General features: G+C 30.1%; 1 protein-coding gene and 1 pseudogene across 1 annotated transcript; one reads left to right on the top strand and one right to left on the bottom strand.

Moving 5' to 3' along the window:
• Positions 1-3975: 3975 nt before the first annotated feature.
• Positions 3976-7472, bottom strand: LOC113873627 (BTB/POZ domain-containing protein At5g03250-like). The gene is made up of 4 exons (XM_027511830.1): positions 7414-7472; positions 6571-6640; positions 5167-6381; positions 3976-4386 (listed from the first exon to the last, which is right to left on the bottom strand). Exons 1-4 carry the CDS (start codon positions 7470-7472, stop codon positions 3976-3978), a joined length of 1755 nt encoding a protein of 584 aa, XP_027367631.1.
• Positions 7473-8806: 1334 nt separating this feature from the next.
• LOC113872845 lies at positions 8807-13494 on the top strand (annotated as a pseudogene).
• The last annotated feature ends 4897 nt before the right edge of the window (positions 13495-18391 follow it).

Genomic DNA, 18391 nt, shown 5'->3' with positions numbered 1-18391 from the left:
TCTCATTTTATACCATAAAATTTATTTAATTTAAATACGTATTTTCAGTTTTGTTGATGTGTCTCTATTTTTGTTTATTTTCTAAAATAATTTTTTTAAAATTTTCTTATCAAAATATTTAATATTTATTTTCATGTTATTTAATTAAATTAGTTTTTACTTTTTTATTTCTTTGTTTATAAGTTACCCTTTAAATGATATTCTATTAATTAATGTAGTTTTTATTTTTTTAAATGAAATTCTTTAAATGCATGTAGTTTAATTTATTCTTTAATTACTAGTAAAATAATACTTATCTATCTCTAATATATATTTAATTTATATTTGTTTATACTTCACATGTATTTATATAACATACGAGATATTAATTACTAATTCAAAAATTAAAAAGTTTTCTATAGTTGAATAAATAAAAATAAGAAAAATGGAAAAAAAGGTCGTGTTCCAAAACTAAAATAAACATGCTTTATTTTATTGATTTATTTTGCACAACTATTCCTTGAGCAGGTAGCAGAAGTCATTATAAAAAATAATGACAGCAAAACGGATGTTTTGGACATTGAAGGACACAAAATGAATGTCTTGGCAACCAAACAAGACAGCCAAATTCATTAAATCATCGATTACGTTTGAAAATTCCATCCAAACATGTTTCTTTCGTTTACCTACCTTCCAAGAAACCTTAGTGGGACATGTATTATTGTTTATTAGAATAATGATACTTATATAAAATTCTAAAAATGTCAAATCACTGAAAAGGAAAAATATATTGAGTAATTGTTGTCTTTAGATGATATAAATTGTAAATCATTATGTTTAGGGAGAATTGAGTTTAATTGAATTTGAAAAATATTAATTATAAATTAATTAAAAGAATTTGGATTAAGTTATCAAGTCAAAAAATGTTCATTAGAAAGCCTATTCAATATAAAATAAAATAAAATAAAAAATAATTAAAAAAAACAGGTTTGAATCAATTTAGGCCTAATTTGAATAAATTTTTAGAAGTTCTTATAAAAAAAATAGTATAAATTTCTTTTATAAGTTAAAAATATAAGAGAAGTTTTAATAAATTTCCTCATTTAACTTCTCTAAAATTTGAATAAAATAGATAAGTTATTTTTAATTTATGAAAAAAATTATTTATTTTTTATACTAATTTTTTTTATAAAAATATTTTCAGAAGTTAACCTTTTAAATTTCTCTCTAAGACTTCCGTTCAGCAAGAAATGATAAATTTTTCCTTCAGCAAAAAAGCCAATTTTAGATGCCTTAGGAAGTGTGCAATAGAGTTTTAACATACTGCAAGTGATTTCTAAATAGGCTTTTAAGATGGGTTACCAACTCAAAATTAATCTAAACTAATCGAGCTTAGAAAGTCTTTAACCAATTCAATTAGGATTTTTAGATTTTTCTGTCCACTCGAACCTATGTTAATCTCTAATTATGCCAATAAAAAAAGAGGAACTCATTATGTTTACTTTTAAACAATGTTTTCAAACCTAAATTGATTATTTAACCAATACAATTATTGATTTATGAGTCACAATCAATAATTAGTAAACATATTTTCTTAATATTATGCAATAAATAAGTAATAAAGTAACATATATTGTAACAAAATTAAGTTTCATAAACTTTAATTAATATAAAATTTATATTACATATTTTACACAATAAAAAAATATAATAGAGTTCAATAAGAATTTATACATAAACCTGTATCAGTCTTTGTTTCTTTAGAAATATTTTAAAATAAAAAAGAATTTTTCTACTGTAAAATACTAATTCAAATTGATTTGTTACCACTAGGTTTTATACCTATCTTAGTTAATTCTTAACTGATTTAACTAATTTTTTAATAAATTTTTTATTCCATAAAATTTTTAAGTTATTGAGACCGATGATTTGACTAATTTGTAATCCAACCAACAAATTTGATCCACCTTCTTAAAAACTATGCTTGTAAAAGAAATTATTGAATAAATTACATTTTTATTTTTGAGTGATGCTTAAACATATTGTAATTTCTTTTGATTTTAAAATTATACTTTCCTCTAGGCTTCAGTTAATATAAATTACACTTCAGTTAATTTTAAAATATGTAGGCTTCTTACAGATATATTTTTTGCTCTCCTTGTTATTCTTAATTGATATCTAGCTTTCAACCCATACAATCAACTTTGAAAATTAGAAGATGAAATAAAAAATATGGGTAAAATTTTAAAGTTGATAGCACATATGTTTAAAACTTAATTTTGTGTTCTGAAAAAAAAAATTTCCCCGTCTTCTACAGTACTAAAATCAGCAATTGTGTTCAAAATTAGCTACAAATGACATTAAATGTTGTCAATAACATTATTTTTTTTTTAATTTTTGAAAAAAGGTCATTTGTAATAATTTTTCATTGACTCATTGTTAAGATATTTGTTTATTTCAAAATATATTAAAGTATGACACACGTTAACTATGGTGGAAAAGATATATAATTTTAAAATTAAAAGAGAATAAAATATAATTTAAACATTCATTGAGGGTGAGGGTAGAACCCAACATTCTTTTTCACATGTACGTTGTGTTTGCTACATACATCTCTTTTTATAAAAATTTAAGTAAACTCTTATAATTACAACCTTAAGAATAAAATAAATTTGTTGTTTTTCAGGCGTGTTTTTTTTTAATTATTAAGAATGTAAGTAAATTTTGATTGATATTTCAACAATAGATGAAATACATATGTATAGTAAACACTAGGCAGAACAAAAATTTTGGCTTTATTTAGCCTTTTATATTTTGTTTGATTTTAATTTGATCATATTTGTTAATTATGAATATGTTTAATCACTATAAATGATTATTGTTTTGTTAATTATAGTATCTTTTTGTTGCTATAATTGATAAAATAATCAAATTAAAATCAAATAAAACAAAAAAAACACCAAATAAATAATAAAATTAATAGAAACAAATTACAAAACTTGCCTAACCTTAAATATAAAAGGCAAGAGATTATCAATGTGGTATAGTTATTATATCAAAACATTTTGATGTACAGATAACGTTTTTACACAATAAAAAAATATTATTTATTTTTTATTAAGAAAAATTTTAAATCATTCTAACTTTTAGGTTTATAATATTTTTGATTACTTCCTCTGATCTTATTTATAAAAAAATTGACAAAATTTAATTATAAAAAATAAAAACTTATTTTTAAATATATTATTAAATTTCTTTTATACTTAATTTACTATAAAGTTATGTTAATTAAGCATTCACTTATTTTTCATGCAACTCACCAACTTAGTCATATAATAGAATAACATTTTTGGAATAATATTAATATTTATTTTATGTTACTATTTTTATTGATATTAATGAATTAATTGCTTTTTTTTTTTAAGTAAGACTAGAAAAGTAGTATCAAATAAATAAATTATGAAATATATTTTTAAGATAATAAATACACACTTTTTTTATTTAATACTTCATAAATTAATAAGAAGCAAATTTCTGTAAATCACCTTATAAAGTAAATAACTCCATTTTAAGCAAACAAACGAAGTTTAAATGTTATAATAGAAATTGTATCAATTTTAAATTAATTTTTTATAATAACATATCATTAATTTATTTAAGATAGAGTTATTTAATCTTAAAAGATCGGTGAGTGGAGTAAAACAAGATATCACATGGAAGATGGAAGATGGAAGATGGAGTTATTTATACTATGTTCTATCAGAAAGATAATAAAAGAGTATAACAAAAAAGGATGTTAGTTATCAACTAAAAAATCACTGCTTTCAATTAAGGAAAAATGGAAGATGAACTGAGCATGATCTCCACACTTGAGTTATGATTTTCATTGAACCTTAACAAAGCTAAAGATTTGGTTTTCCATTCATATATAGACATGGAAGTTCGTGTACTTATATTGCAGCCATTTGATTCTATTGGATTAGTGAAACAGAAAGACTATGCCTTTTTTCTAAAGAAGATTCTTGGGAAAAGGCTCCAACTTTTCTTTGCTTTAGCCAGCTTTTGAAGATCCTTCCTGATACACGAACACTCTTTCTCTAGCTCTGAGACACGGTCTCTCAAGTTTTCAGCACCCTCTGTAGAGTGTAGTTGAGAAGTGCCATCATTCCTTGGGAGGCCAAGATTTCCACTGGGGTTGTGTGAGTTCTCAAGACCCTCTGAGACAAACAACCAGCTAGAAATTGATGTGCGGAGTCGAAGCTGTTCAAAAAAGAGGACTTGAACAATTACTCTCAGTGGTAATCTTTCATTTTGTGCTGCATGAGTGCTTGCTTCTAATGAGAGTTTTTGGCAGTTCATTAGCCTACAAAATTGCTCCCTCTCTGAATCTATGAGCCAAGGATGTGCCTGTACTTGTCATAAATGTGTTACATTAGAATTATCAGATTGTCATGAATGTGTTACGTTAGAATTATCAAATTGAGACATAAAAAGAAAAGAATACCACTGACATTGTAATTGATTGTGAGGTTTTGTCACCAAGAAATACTACTTCTTGTTATTATTTATATGTCCAGAAAGAGAATAAAAAAATTGTTCTTATTTATTTTTCCATGTAAAAAAGTTCAAGACGTTATTAATTATTACTCTTCCACTAATAATGTAACCTTTTGTCTATATTAGATATTTATACTGTTTGAGTAGTCTAAGAGTCAAAAGAAAATCTATTAATAAAGGATAAATTAAGATGTTGAGCCATTAATTCCAACAGAATGATTGGATTTCTTAGTCTATGTAATTTCTTCTCTCCAGACAGATAAATGGGAACAGGGGTAGTAAAAACTTATAGGTGTTTTCACTATTGGTTCTTTCATTTTAACTAATAGACTTTCTTAAGCACTGATCATCCCTTTCTCTAATAAGTAGGTTGGAATCTTATCTTTCTCTATTTAGCTATGAACAAGGCAATGATAACTTTCAAGTTTCATATCATTAATTCCAAACTTAAAACCAGAAGTATCATATTTTTTCAGAAATTTCACTGTCTTTTTTTTTTCCGAACAATATTTAGGGACTTCTCTAATCAAAACAATTATATGTCACACAACTTCTGGTTAACTGGAAACATTACACAAGAGAGCAAAGAAACAAACTTTTGCGCAAGCTAGGCTTCCAGCATGATCTTACCTTAAGATATACATCTATTGCATGATATAAATCATCTTCAAGTGGCCTAGCATAATCTGGAATTGCAGAAGCAAGGGCCTGGAACTTAGGCAACTTTAAATTAACATCTAGAGCCACCTCAGCAAGATACGAGTCTATCAAATTTGCTACCATTGTCATAGGTGAAAGTGCATCAGCCCCAGGCATCAACGGCCCCTCTTCAGTTATGCATGGAGAAGTTGATGCAGTTGCAGGCTGGTATATAGAAATAAAATGATCAATAATCCTCTGAATGCAGTCTATATCATAAAGGGTCTCAACCGAGTACCCCATGTTTGGAATGAGAAGATCCACAAGCTCAGCTTGGTCAAGTTGTAACCCAATTCTTTTCTCCAAATTTTCAATGCATGATGCACTTGCATGCAATATCATGGCTGTTCTTAGCAACCTAAGGAGATACTTGGAGGGTGTGACTCCTTTTTTATTAGGAAGCAAGCCCATAATTTCTTCAAGCAATGCCCTTTGATCTGCTTCAGAAATTGCATTAGTGGTTGTCCCGGGGTTGACACTATTTTTATCATTGAAGCTTGATTGCCTATTCATAAAGGGGACAAACTTCCTAATATAATATACGAGGGATGCAGCAACATTCTCAGTTTTCATACCCTTTGCTTCAATGGATAAAATAAGTCTTTTATATAAGGGTAAGCTTAACAAAGACAAATCCTCATACCACCATTCATCACCTGAAGGTGGTGATTTAGTCTCAGAAGAAATTCCATTCCATATAGTTGGGTTTTGGGAGCAATCATGTCCTGCCACAGGCCTATTGAACATGTTGGTATCAGAACATACCTTCATGGTCAAGGAATCAATGCATCTTGAAACAATATGCAGCTCTTCTGCATAAGGTTTAACTTCCTCACATGTTTGAAGTGCTTTTATGGAGTCTAACCAATTGCTGAAAACTTCATTGAGAAAAGCTTCTGTCCTTGAAATTAGGTTCCCTTCACCATAATTTTCGTTCATTTGTAGGTATTCTGCTGCACATCTTAGACTCACCACATTTGATGCTGTGACTTCTATTTTCACACCATAGCAAAACTTGGTTACAAGCTCAAATGTTTTGTCCCCACCAGGCACATCATCAAGTTGCAAAACACAACTTGATCCTTCCTCGTTTGAGAAGTCAGCAATGAGTTTCTTCAGTAATCCACTTCTAGAAAGCAATGGAAACTGCATCATCAAAATCATTGATGCAAAAACAAAACACAAGGTCCAGCATGAGCATGAATGCACAGTTGAGGTCTACACTTGGTAGAGACCGACAAAGATAGAAGGGGAAGAATAAAAATAACAAGTCCTAGACAGTTACTGCATACATAAAAAAATCATTTTTAACAAAAGTTCAATTCAAACATGCACCTTGTGGAGGCAAAATGATGTTTCGCCTATTTCAACAATAACATCACTTGGAAGCCCGGTTGTGCAATGCCTGGAATTAAAAAAAAATTAATATCAACGTCCAAGAAGGATAATCACTAATCAGTGGTTCAATATAAAGAAGCATTGGCCTCACAGGTGTAAATGCTTGAGTAAAGGAGGAATCCAAAATAGGAGTGTATGATAATTCTATGAAGTTAATTTCTTTGATGTTTGTTCTGTAGTTTGCAACTGTGTTTTAATAAAGTCAAATTAGTAATGTAGGACTTTAATTATATATCAGTCATTGATTATAATGCAAACATTGGAATTATAACACCTTGAATCCTCAACCAGCTTCGATATTATTTTCCTGTCTTTTCTTTTGAGCAAGTGTACTTCATGTCTGAAAAAAAATCAATAATTGACATTTTCCCAAATCCCAACTTCCCTTAAATTTTGAGAAGGGCCAATTAATTTTTTTTTCCCTTTTATCCCAGTAAATAAGGTAGTGATATGCTTTTAGCATGACATGCCCCACTTTTAATTTCCTCATTGTTGGGCATAGAAGTTGTACCACAGACTTCATGATGTAGTGATTTGACTTGTATCCAGAACACCTATGAGTTGAGACGGGACAATCTCTACATTTTTATTCTAAAATCACTAAAGATAAATCATCCGACATTGCAGATGAATAAAAATAAATAATAGGAAGCCTCCCATCTTTTTTTTAGCAAGAAAGTTCTTACAAATCAAAAAACTTAAATAATTAAAAAAATCCATCATGATTCACAAACCCCTTGGAACAATATATTGATATGATTTTGAAAATAAAATATTTACCATGTTTGGCCCTCACGATGAAATGCATCTGATTTTGATCCAAGCCTCATGAAAGCCATTTGTGGGTGATGTATGAAGAATAGAAAGAACAAATGGAAAGCATGTGAGAGAGTAGTAGAGGAGAAAGATTGGAGAAGTTGTGGAGTGAAAGATGAGAGCAGAGTGCAGTTGATGCATTGTGATTATGGTCCACAATACAAACATGTAGCGAGTCTAATGCAGATGATAACTGAAAGAAGCGAAAGACATGGTTGTGCAATCATATGCATATTATATATGACATATCCCTCCTCCTCATGATTACTATATATAAACACTTGACATTTAAGTTTCATTTTCATCCCATGAAAATCCATATCACACCTCTTGTCTCTCGCACAAAAGCCACATCATCATTTGCGATAACATAATTAAAAAAGGAAATCCATTTTTATATTCTCAGGATACAACATATATCTTCTATTCAATACCTTTCACGTGCATAAATATCAACAAGTGTATTTAAATTCTCGTTTAAAATATTGAAATTATGGTTTTTTGCAAAAATTGAAAAATAAAATTTATAATATATTTTTAAAAGTGTAAAGTGTGAAATTAAAGTCTTGAAGTCAGGATAAACTTGTCTGAAAAATTATGTAGTATCTTAATGATTTCACTCATTATAACTAAATAAATTTACATATGAGATTTTTTTTTTTGTACATAAGAGTATATTTTTGAACTATATGTACATAAAAATAAAAATAATTATATATAATGTTAGTTTATAACAATTTAAATAGAAAAACTGATTCACTTATAAATATTCAAATAAAGTAATATTCAACTGCTTTAGCATGGAGGGTCATGATGTCACGTGAACTACACAATCTCTTTTTATCACGTGCAACGCTTGCACGGATATGGAAGTTTATTTTTTAATGTAAGTTTTTATGGAACTTTGCTGCGTCATTCATATGAACTGGTATTTTATTTTATTTTTGTTATTTTTATATCTTCTGTTAACCACACCAGTTATACTTTTAAGAAAATAGGCCAGTCCAATTTGATGGGCCATTATGACCCCTTTTGTTTTAATTACATGTCGATTTTATTTTATTTTTTAAAATTGTTCAAATTGGTTGTTTCAAAAACGTTGGAGAAATGAACTGACAACGTAGCTGAGGGGGTTGAAGTTGATCTGGGACTTTACCTTGCATCTGTTCCTGTTTTGTGGCTTTGAACTTCCCTTTTGGTTAGAGCTCTCTTTTATCGATCACTTTCATAGCCTTTTCATTATTTGATATTGCTTCTGTTATTTTGTATCAAATCAATGTGTGTAGTGTATGACACCCTTTGTTTTCACAACGTCCCTCCATTGTTGTTGCCTTAGTTATGTTTTTATCATGTTATTCCTTCAATACACTCAAGCAACTAAAGAAACTGTTGATGCTCTGAATAACTTAGATTTATGATTATTTATTTATAGCAATAACGGTAGATAATTGAGATTAATAAGTTCAGTTGTTTTTCAGGAGCATTATTACCATTACCACACTTCAATGGCAGCCTCACACATCATTTATAATTCTCCTTCCCTTTCCAAAACCTTTAATCACCTAATTCTACCTCTCAAAGCTAACATTAAACCAAGGATTCTTAGGGCAGTTCTCTCCCAGAAGATTACTGCTAACCCCTCAATTCATGACTCCAATACTAAGACTTGTTTTCAGCACTGTTTTCACCAAGGGTGAAGATGTTTCTGTACTGTGAGGGCCTTAAAGTGAATGAAATTATGGAATCTGTTAAAAGAAGACCTTTCTACTTGTACAGTAAACCTCAGATTACTAGAAATGTGGAAACGTATAAGGATGCTTTGGAGGGTTTGAGGTCTATAATCGGTTATGCCATCAAGGCCAACAATAATTTGAAGATTCTGGAGCACTTGAGGCAGTTGGGTTGTGGTGCTGTGCTTGTATTTGTAAGTGGGAATGAGCTTAGACTGGCTCTTCGTGCTGGGTTTGATCCCACAAGGTTGAATTACACTTAGCCCTAGAATATGTCTACACGTATCAATCTATTTGTGTAGTTTTTAGGATCCTTTATGCCCTGGCACAACTATTATGGGGGTGTATACAGTGAGAGGTAAGAGAAGTTCATCTTGACGATGCTACTACTATACATAAATGGTCAACATTGTTTTACTTAAATCTAATCTCCACCGTCTTTTTTCATTCTATGGCCAATATCTGCTCCTCTCATGCTGTCATCTCACATCTGATATGCTTCCCAGCATTATATATGTGTATATGTTTGTGGAGGGGGATGTCTAGTGAGAGATGGGATGAGTCAATTTTGACCATCCATTATGATTGTATGATCAAGATTAGCTTCTCTCACGAGAACATGCTTTCACTTGATACGCTTCATGAATATGTAGATCTGCCATCTAACTTGCTTAGCTTTGATTCAAAATTATATTGTTTGGCATTTCTTTTAACTTGTTATTAATAATTCTTTTCTTTTCTTAAAAAAATGTGTGATTCTTAGTGCATTTGTGGGTCATTGATGAATAGGTGTATCTTTAATGGGAATGGAAAAATCTTAGAGGATTTGGTCTTGGCTGCCAAAGAAGGTGTTTTCGTCAACGTTGATAGTGAATTTGACTTGGAAAACATTGTAGCAGCTGCAAGAATTGCTCGAAAGAGGGTGAATGTTTTACTTCGGATTAATCCTGATGTGGATCCACAGGTATATAATATTGTTAGAATTTGCTTCATGAATTACAAAGTCTATACGTGTTGCATGTGTTCATTCATGGCCCTTAGCAATTTTTACGGATGAGATGTTGATGTCTTTTCAAGTTTAGCTAATTGATACACAACTGAAGTGATGACACATACAGAAGAATGCTCCTATAAAACTTACATGTTTTATTTCTACTAAAATTAAATTTTGGCTACTTGGATTTTTGAATTTTAAAACTTGTTATGAATGGGCATTGACATGAAATACAAAGTTTGGCTATTATTTTTCTACTATGAATGGGCCTTGTTATGACCAAATCCTCCTGATGTTTTGCTATTATTATTATTTTTCTCTCTTCCACTGACATTGTAATATCCTCCATTTCACTAGTAACAGTGGATTCCTTCTTTGCTATTCCTATTTAACCATGACTAAAACATGACCTTCATTGTCACCAAAACTTTATTAACTAGTTGTGAGTCTTGTGGCTGACTGATTTGTCTTTGCCCAATTCAATACCTTCAAGTTTCCAACTCTAAAGTCTAATCTTCATTTTCATAAAATATTTATGATGGAAATTTCTAACAAAATTTGATCTTTGTTATTCTTAGGTCCACCCTTATGTTGCAACAGGGAATAAGAACTCAAAATTTGGCATCAGAAATGAGAAACTGCAGTGGTTTCTAGATGCTGTAAAGGAGCATCCTAATGAGTTAAAGCTAGTAGGGGCTCACTGCCATCTTGGATCAACAATTGCCAAGGTATATTCTCAAAATCTTTGTATGTTTCTTCTTATTTCATCTTCTCCTGTTTCAACCTGGATCAAATAAATCTGGACTGAGCATAACAATAATCGATTTATTATTGCTAACCTAGTGGACTGAGCATCAAACCTAGTTGCTCCTCTTTCATCCTCTGTCTACTTTATTCTGCTTGATCATGCTTTCTAGAGTAACTGTGGACTCTTTTTTGTTGGATAGTTTTTCCTTGTCAATTTGGATTGTTTTATGTTGATTCATAATATCTATCAAAATCAAAAACATTGTTGCTTTTTATTTTTTTTCTTCAGGTAGACATTTTCAGGGATGCTGCCATTATTATGGTCAACTACATTGACCAAATCCGAGCTCAGGGTTTTGAAGTTGATTACTTGAATATTGGTGGTGGACTCGGGATAGATTATCATCATTCCGGGCCGTCCTTCCTACACCCAGAGATCTAATTGACACTGTAAGGATTTGAGCTCATGTATCTCACTTCATCTTCCCATGACTTATATGATTATGTATTATGTTTGCAATTTCTTGTAAGAAAGAATAAGGAATCACTAGTGGCTGATGAATGGGCATTCTTGATACTGCAATGTGTATTATTAAATGCAGCATTTAAGAAGCTGCAACGTGTGGAAACTAAGCCCTTTGAGAATTATAGCATTTGCACAAATTACATAAACGTATAGTGTTCGGTGTTTGAAACTAGATTACTGCCATCTTTTCAGACACATGTTGGTTGTCAATGGCAATCTTATCAGTTATCTGCTTTCTGGTTAATTTCCTTACAGTCAAAGGGCTTATCACTAGTTACTAGTGGCTGATAAAGGTCTTTGGTAAACACTTGTTATTTGTGATTAGTCTGTAGTTCATATTCATTGTCTCGATGTGATTTGTAATATGTATTATTTACTTCAAGATTGTATGTGGTATTTATTTACTTATTTAGGTTCCACATGTGATATTGAATACGTTACTAGAAAAGATGTGTGCATATATGTGTGTAAGTTTGAGACAAATACAGGAAAATCTGCTGCTTCCTAGCATTGCTAGATAATTTCACAGAATTATACATGTTCTACCACCTCTTCATCTAAATTCTTTTCACAAGCAAGATGCAGTATACTTTTCTTTAATTGTACACTTTCATAGTGTTCCTGCCAATTAATATTTTCCCATTCATGGTTGAAATAGGTAAGGGAGCTTGTTCTTCCCTGGGATCTTAATCTTATCATTGAACCAGGGAGATCACTTATTGCCAACACTTGTTGCTTAGTTAACAGGGTGACAAGTGTCAAAACCAATGGATCTAAAAACTTTATTGTGATTGATGGAAGCATGGCTGAACTTATCCGTCCTAGTCTTTATGATGCTTACCAGGTAATTATCCAGACGCTCTTGGCCTCTTTTGGCTTGTCACGATACATCAATATAGATGCAAATATATACCATGTAAGCTTTTGTATTGGAATTTTCAGTTTGATGCTTTTATCTAACATAAGATGCACTATCATAACATTATACTATCAACTGAAAATACGCCAGACATGATATGTTTGGGCTGTTTGACTGCGGTGTCATGTCAACATTGGCTTCCTATCGTCTTTGTCCCTTTTCTTCTTTCCTCATTCCGTGTCAAATCTAGAGAAAAAAACATGTAGTTTTTTTTAAACCTGGCATTCTAAATTATAATGTATTCTGAAGATATGATGTATGGTGTACCTTTGCCTTCTGCTTGGAAATTGACAGACCTTTAAAAGATAGTATATTTTAAGTTCATTCGGATTGTATGATATTATCCAGTGTCACTTGGTTGTGCCTTTTATTTTCAGGAAATTTCTTTTCCTTGAATACCGAATGACATGTCGTTGTCTGATTGTAGCACATTGAACTGGTTTCCCCTGCCCCAGCAAATGCCGAGATAGCAAACTTTGATGTAGTTGGGCCTGTCTGCGAGTCAGCAGATTCTTAGGAAAAAATAGACAACTTCCAACTCCAGCCAAGGTAATATTATAATGTATAGATTTTATATTTAATTATTTAGATCAATAAAGAACTTGTTTAAATATCTGTACAAAATCATTATGATGACAATGCCTTTTGCAGGGTACTGGCCTGGTCGTTCATGATGCTGGTGCTTATTGTATGAGCATGGCATCCACTTACAATCTAAAAATGCGGCCTCCTGAGTATTGGGTATGGAACTGCCTTTTTTCACTTGCTAATTTCCCTTCAGTTTTACATCTATAATAAAAATAAATTAAAAGATAAGAATATTGCTTACTATAATTAATACTTGGTATAAACATTGAATAACTTATGTCTTGTTGGCAATTTTTTAATTTATTAGCTTTACACCTGTTGTAAAATCCGTATTACTTTTAAGTATAGCACTACTTATAAAGAAAAATTTCATGAAAACACAACTTTAATTCATCAACCATGTGTGCAACAATAGTAATGTGTTATCTTGTAAAACATTTTAGGTTGAAGAAGCTGGATCAATAAGCAAAATCAGACACGGGGAGACATTTGAAGACCACATGCGGTTCTTTGAGGGCCTTTGAACAGTTGCCTCATTTTTGGTGGAAAAGGATGCTTTAGATTATGTTTGTAGCTCGGGTTCGGATCTCTAGCTAGAGAATGCAATTACAACTTTTTGCCCTCTTTCTCATACTTGGTGAATTCCGCTAGATTTAACGCTTCATTTCCTTTCACACTTCAGTTTCAGTTATTAGTAAATAAGTGCTCTTGAATCTGCCACTTGAAAGATGGAGCTTATGGCAGGCACATTATTTATGTTGGTTTTTGTTGGAGAGTCTTAGGTGATGCTCATAATAGGGAAAAAGATTCCTTCATGTTCAAAATCGAACATGAGAGTCATGTTGGTGTAATTTAATAAGCTCACTTGAGTGAGCAAAATTTTGCTTAAGCAAAATTATAAAATTACACCAACATGACCTTTATGTTTGATTTTGAACATGAGGGGATCAGATCCTAATAATAGTGATTAATAGCAGATAGTGAAATCACAAATCATCATTGTTAGACTATGATTAGTGAATGAGTACATTCACAACAATTTTCTTCCTCCGTATGCCTTATAATTCTGATCTTTGAAAAACGCAAATAGATAAATCTTTTACAATGCATCAAAGCAATCGGTTATGCCACTCAACTTTGTATGTATGTGAATTATTTCCAGTCGCTTGTTACTATTTTTACTTTTTTATGTTGAATTTCTAAATCATTTTTATTAGTAAATTGCATAGTACTTAGGATAATTTTAACTAATAATATTTAGATACGTGTTTAAATAATAAATTTATTTAATAATAAATTATTATATTTAAAAAAGTTAAAAAGTATTTAAGTCAAAATTAAATAAATTAAAATTTAAAATAAAATAATAATATTATTATATTAATATATTTTTTTATGTTTTTAATTTTATTATTATTAAATTAATATATTATTTATAATTTTTTATTTATAATAAATAAAAATTACTTAAATATAAATTATATTTTATTTGAAACTAAAAATTTATAAAAAAATAAAATAAAAAATTAAATATACAATAAATATATATATATATATATAATAAGATCATATAACAAATAATATATAATAATATTTTTTTAATTTGCCATGTGTCTTTTTTTATTAGTATAATTTTTTTAGATACGGTACTCAAAAAAATTTTAAAGTATCACAGCACACACTTTTTTATCATTAAATTTTATTAAAATATTATTGATTTATTATTATTTTTATAATATAAAATTATCAAATAATATGAACTAATTCATATTATATTATTTTATTTAATAAAAATTTTAAAATAAGAATAAATTAAATTTATTAGCTTTCGTGGTTATTCTGTTGCATACGTGTGGGAGATACTTACTCTACATTTTTTTTTCATCCTTACTTAATTTTAGTTTATTTATTTAATTTAAAAAATAATTTCAATGACTTTTTAAGCATACAAGCTTGACAATCTAACCAGGAAAAGGAAAAAAAAAAAGAAAAAAGCGATAGTTTTCACTCTCCGTTATGTTCTTATGATTTAACTAGCAAACCATTACGAGCAAAAGACATCTACTAGGCTTTGATTTTATCAATAAGGGTTTTGCCTAAATTTTTTCAAAAAAATTGTTAGGAAACTTGAATAGAAAAATGATTTTGGGAATAATTTTAAAATATTCATCCCAACTTAAGATATTCAATTTTTTAAAATTCATTTAAAAATTCAATCTCAATTCTACTACCACATTCGGCTTCCTATCATACTTAACTCCTCCAATCTCAACAAGAGAAAGTGCAACTTAGATGTAGTAGATTATTCCATAAAGATTAGTGGGTGTCATTTCAAGAATTGAGATTGAATTTGAAACTCAGCTAGATAGAGTGCCAGCTAAATAAGATGATGAGGACAATTAAAATGCCCACAAACTCTATAGTAGAAGTGAAATCAAAATAGAGAGGTGGCAAAACTTGATAATATGGTTTCTCAAGCCACAAAAGTCAAAACCAATCAAGTTTCAATGGAGTTCAATACCCTACAATCTTCAGAAATGGGGAAAGGAAGCACCTAAGATAGAAGATCTGGTTGGCAATGTAGGGACTATAGGGTAGGGCTTGATGTTGATTTCCAAACTTGAATGCATTTAATAGATTTGTATGAGCACCAGTTGACTTCTCAACACCAAAGAAAAAGAAAGCCCCAAGTGATTTTTATTTTTTATTTTCAAAAAAAGAGGTAAACATGAGCTACATTCATGAAACCATTAATTGTCCCTTCTTAATTTAAATAAGTTAAAACAAAGTGTTTTACGACTCTATTTGCGCCCACTAAAAACCTCCTAATGCGTGCATGTATCTAAGTATTAATTAAGAGCCTATTGAGATTATTTGAAAGTTAAGGAGGATGAGTTTATTGTAATTCTTTCTTAAATAATTTTTATATAAAATACTCTTTTTTATTGGTTAACTAGATTAATAATAAAAATATTTAATTAAAAATCCTTAAACAAGAAGTGATAATAAACACTTTGTTTATAGGAAGTTGTCTATTTTATTATTATTGTTTTTTTTTAATTTGGATTTTATTAATCTTATTCCTTAAAGCATATTCAAATAGTAATTTTTATTAAAAATAATATTTTTTTATTCAAGACAATAAATATTTTATTTTTAATATACAATATTACTTTTAATTGTTTATCTTCAGCTTTGAGATTAATATAAGATGCAATTAATTTGTTGTTAGCCTATTAATTATTTTCTAGATTCTCCTCCACCTGCTTGAAGTTAAGACAAATAGAATCGTGCATGCAAAGAGAACTTTATCCATAGTGTAGAGGACGACTTTGTGCTATCGATTTCATTTTACTTCAATCTTTGATAAGTTTTCCAATGTTTATGTGTCCCTATTGCTTGGGTTCTAAGCTCGTCCATTTTAAGAAGGGGTTTCCAAATTCGAGAGGCAACGTAAGTTTCCTCAAGGCTAGCCAAGTCGACGGTTTGTAATGCAATTATCAGAGTAGTGCAGATTTCTTCAATTTGCTTGAAAAGGCACAACAAATTATTAGATATACAAACTTGCAACAAAGCATGCGGGTGTTAAGAGAGCCAATGGCTTTTGAGGATTAAAAGTTTAGTCATAGAGCTCTTTCATCCATATTTTGAATATGTTTAGTAGTAGAAATTACATTATTATAAAGTCCGAGAAAGGGTGAGTTGGATTTGGTTGTTCAATCTTCTACATTATCTCTTGATAAACTTGAGAAGCTTGAGGAGTGACAATGACACCTTGGCTCAACTATTCTTGAGTTTGCATTGCATTGAAGTGATTCAATTAGAGGCTCAAGTCACTAGGCACCAAATCAAGGACATTATTTCTTTTTGATTGGATTGTCTAAGGCACTATGTTTTTGTTGTCATACTTGTTAACATTTATGTGATGAGATGAGGCAAACAATTTGTTCCAAAAAAAAAATAAATCAATTCACAGCAAGTTTGTTCTGTGGGGTTAAGGTGGGATGTGTCTCACTAAATATTAGGTTGACTCAAATATATTTATTAAATTTGAAGGCTTTTATCATTAAATTTAAGGTATGAATAAATTTAAACCTTTTAAACTTAGTCTGACTAAGCCCATTTCACAAGCAAGGAAAGGATTGGGTTGGACTAGGTCACATGGGCTTGCACCACTTACACATTTTTTCTACCTCAATTATATGATATTTTAGTTTAAAGTTAACTTCAATTCCATTCTTTCTTTCTTATTATAAGAAAGATTTTGTCAGGGACAATATGTTAAAAGAAGCCATTTGTAAAACATCACTGGTTGAAACAGAAAAAAATACATAACTACGTTCAATACGACGCATTTGAATATTTATTTTAAATTTATTAGATAGTTAAATAATACTTTGAATTTGAATATCATAAATCGAATGGATATTATTTTAATACTTAATAGACTAAAATAAAAATAATATTACAATGAAGTGTAAAATAAGTCGGTAGCAGAAACCTCTACCCATGAAATCAAACTTGAACCACCGATTATAAAATTTAAATAATTACAATTTCATTTCCATAGCATGGTGACAGCCCGAAGTTCAGCCATGGAAATGAAGAAATTTGGGGGCATTGTTACCATATTAGGAATAGTTATGGTTGGTCTGATTTCTGATTGGGCAACACACTTTGATTTATTGAAATGAATTCATTTACATAATTAATAAAGAGAAGGGGTCTTTGCAAAAAAGAAAAAAGAACCCTAAACGTCTACCTATAAAGAGTGAGTAGTGCATGCATTGATTCCTTTTACTATGATTCAGAGAGATAAACTGAAAATTTCTACATCTGAAGGATGATAGAGGAAGTAAGAAAGGAGCGTTTTGGTTGGGTTTGCTTGTGGTTCTGCCACTGCCAGAGTGCCAGTGGTACCTACTGTGCCCACCATGCGTACACCCTCTGCCTACACATTGGTCCACACCTTTGACTTGTTTCCTTTTACATGATTTTACAATTCACCCCCTAAATTATTCTCTATTCATACAATTTTGTCGATAAAATTATAAATATGTTCAACATATAACTTGACATATCTAAAATAAATATGAATTTTTGGAACAAGTAAAGGTATTAAAAAAGATTGAAAAATAGAAATGGGAATGGCATCAATGGGACACAACATTGGAACGCGGGGAAGATTGTTTTGTCAGAGGGTTTGATATGAACCAGAATTCTAAAAACATATCCCATCCAACAATAAAAATACAAATATGAATAAAGGAAAGAAGAAAAGGGCAACCAAATGAAACGTAGCATCTCTCCGTCCACGCACTGCCTCCCTTTGTTGTCTTGTAGTTGTCAATTTAACCCAACCGTGTCGCACTCCCACTTGTCACTTTGTTTCCATCACCTTCATTAACTCTACTAATTCTTCTTCTGTTAATTCCCTA

The sequence above is a fragment of the Abrus precatorius genome, unplaced genomic scaffold, assembly GCF_003935025.1.
Source record: "Abrus precatorius isolate BTA unplaced genomic scaffold, Abrus_2018 Scaffold7, whole genome shotgun sequence".
Lineage (NCBI taxonomy): Eukaryota > Viridiplantae > Streptophyta > Magnoliopsida > Fabales > Fabaceae > Abrus > Abrus precatorius.
This window is presented reverse-complemented; position numbering and strand designations above follow the sequence as displayed.

Coding starts and splice junctions, on each gene's coding strand:
- LOC113873627 (XM_027511830.1), bottom strand. CDS start 7,472: ATGGCTTTCATGAGGCTTGGATCAAAATCAGATGCATTTCATCGTGAG. Junction 6,641..7,413: donor CATCGTGAGGGCCAAACATG/GTAAATATTTTA, acceptor TTTTAATTCCAG/GCATTGCACAACCGGGCTTC. Junction 6,382..6,570: donor CATCATTTTGCCTCCACAAG/GTGCATGTTTGA, acceptor TTGATGATGCAG/TTTCCATTGCTTTCTAGAAG.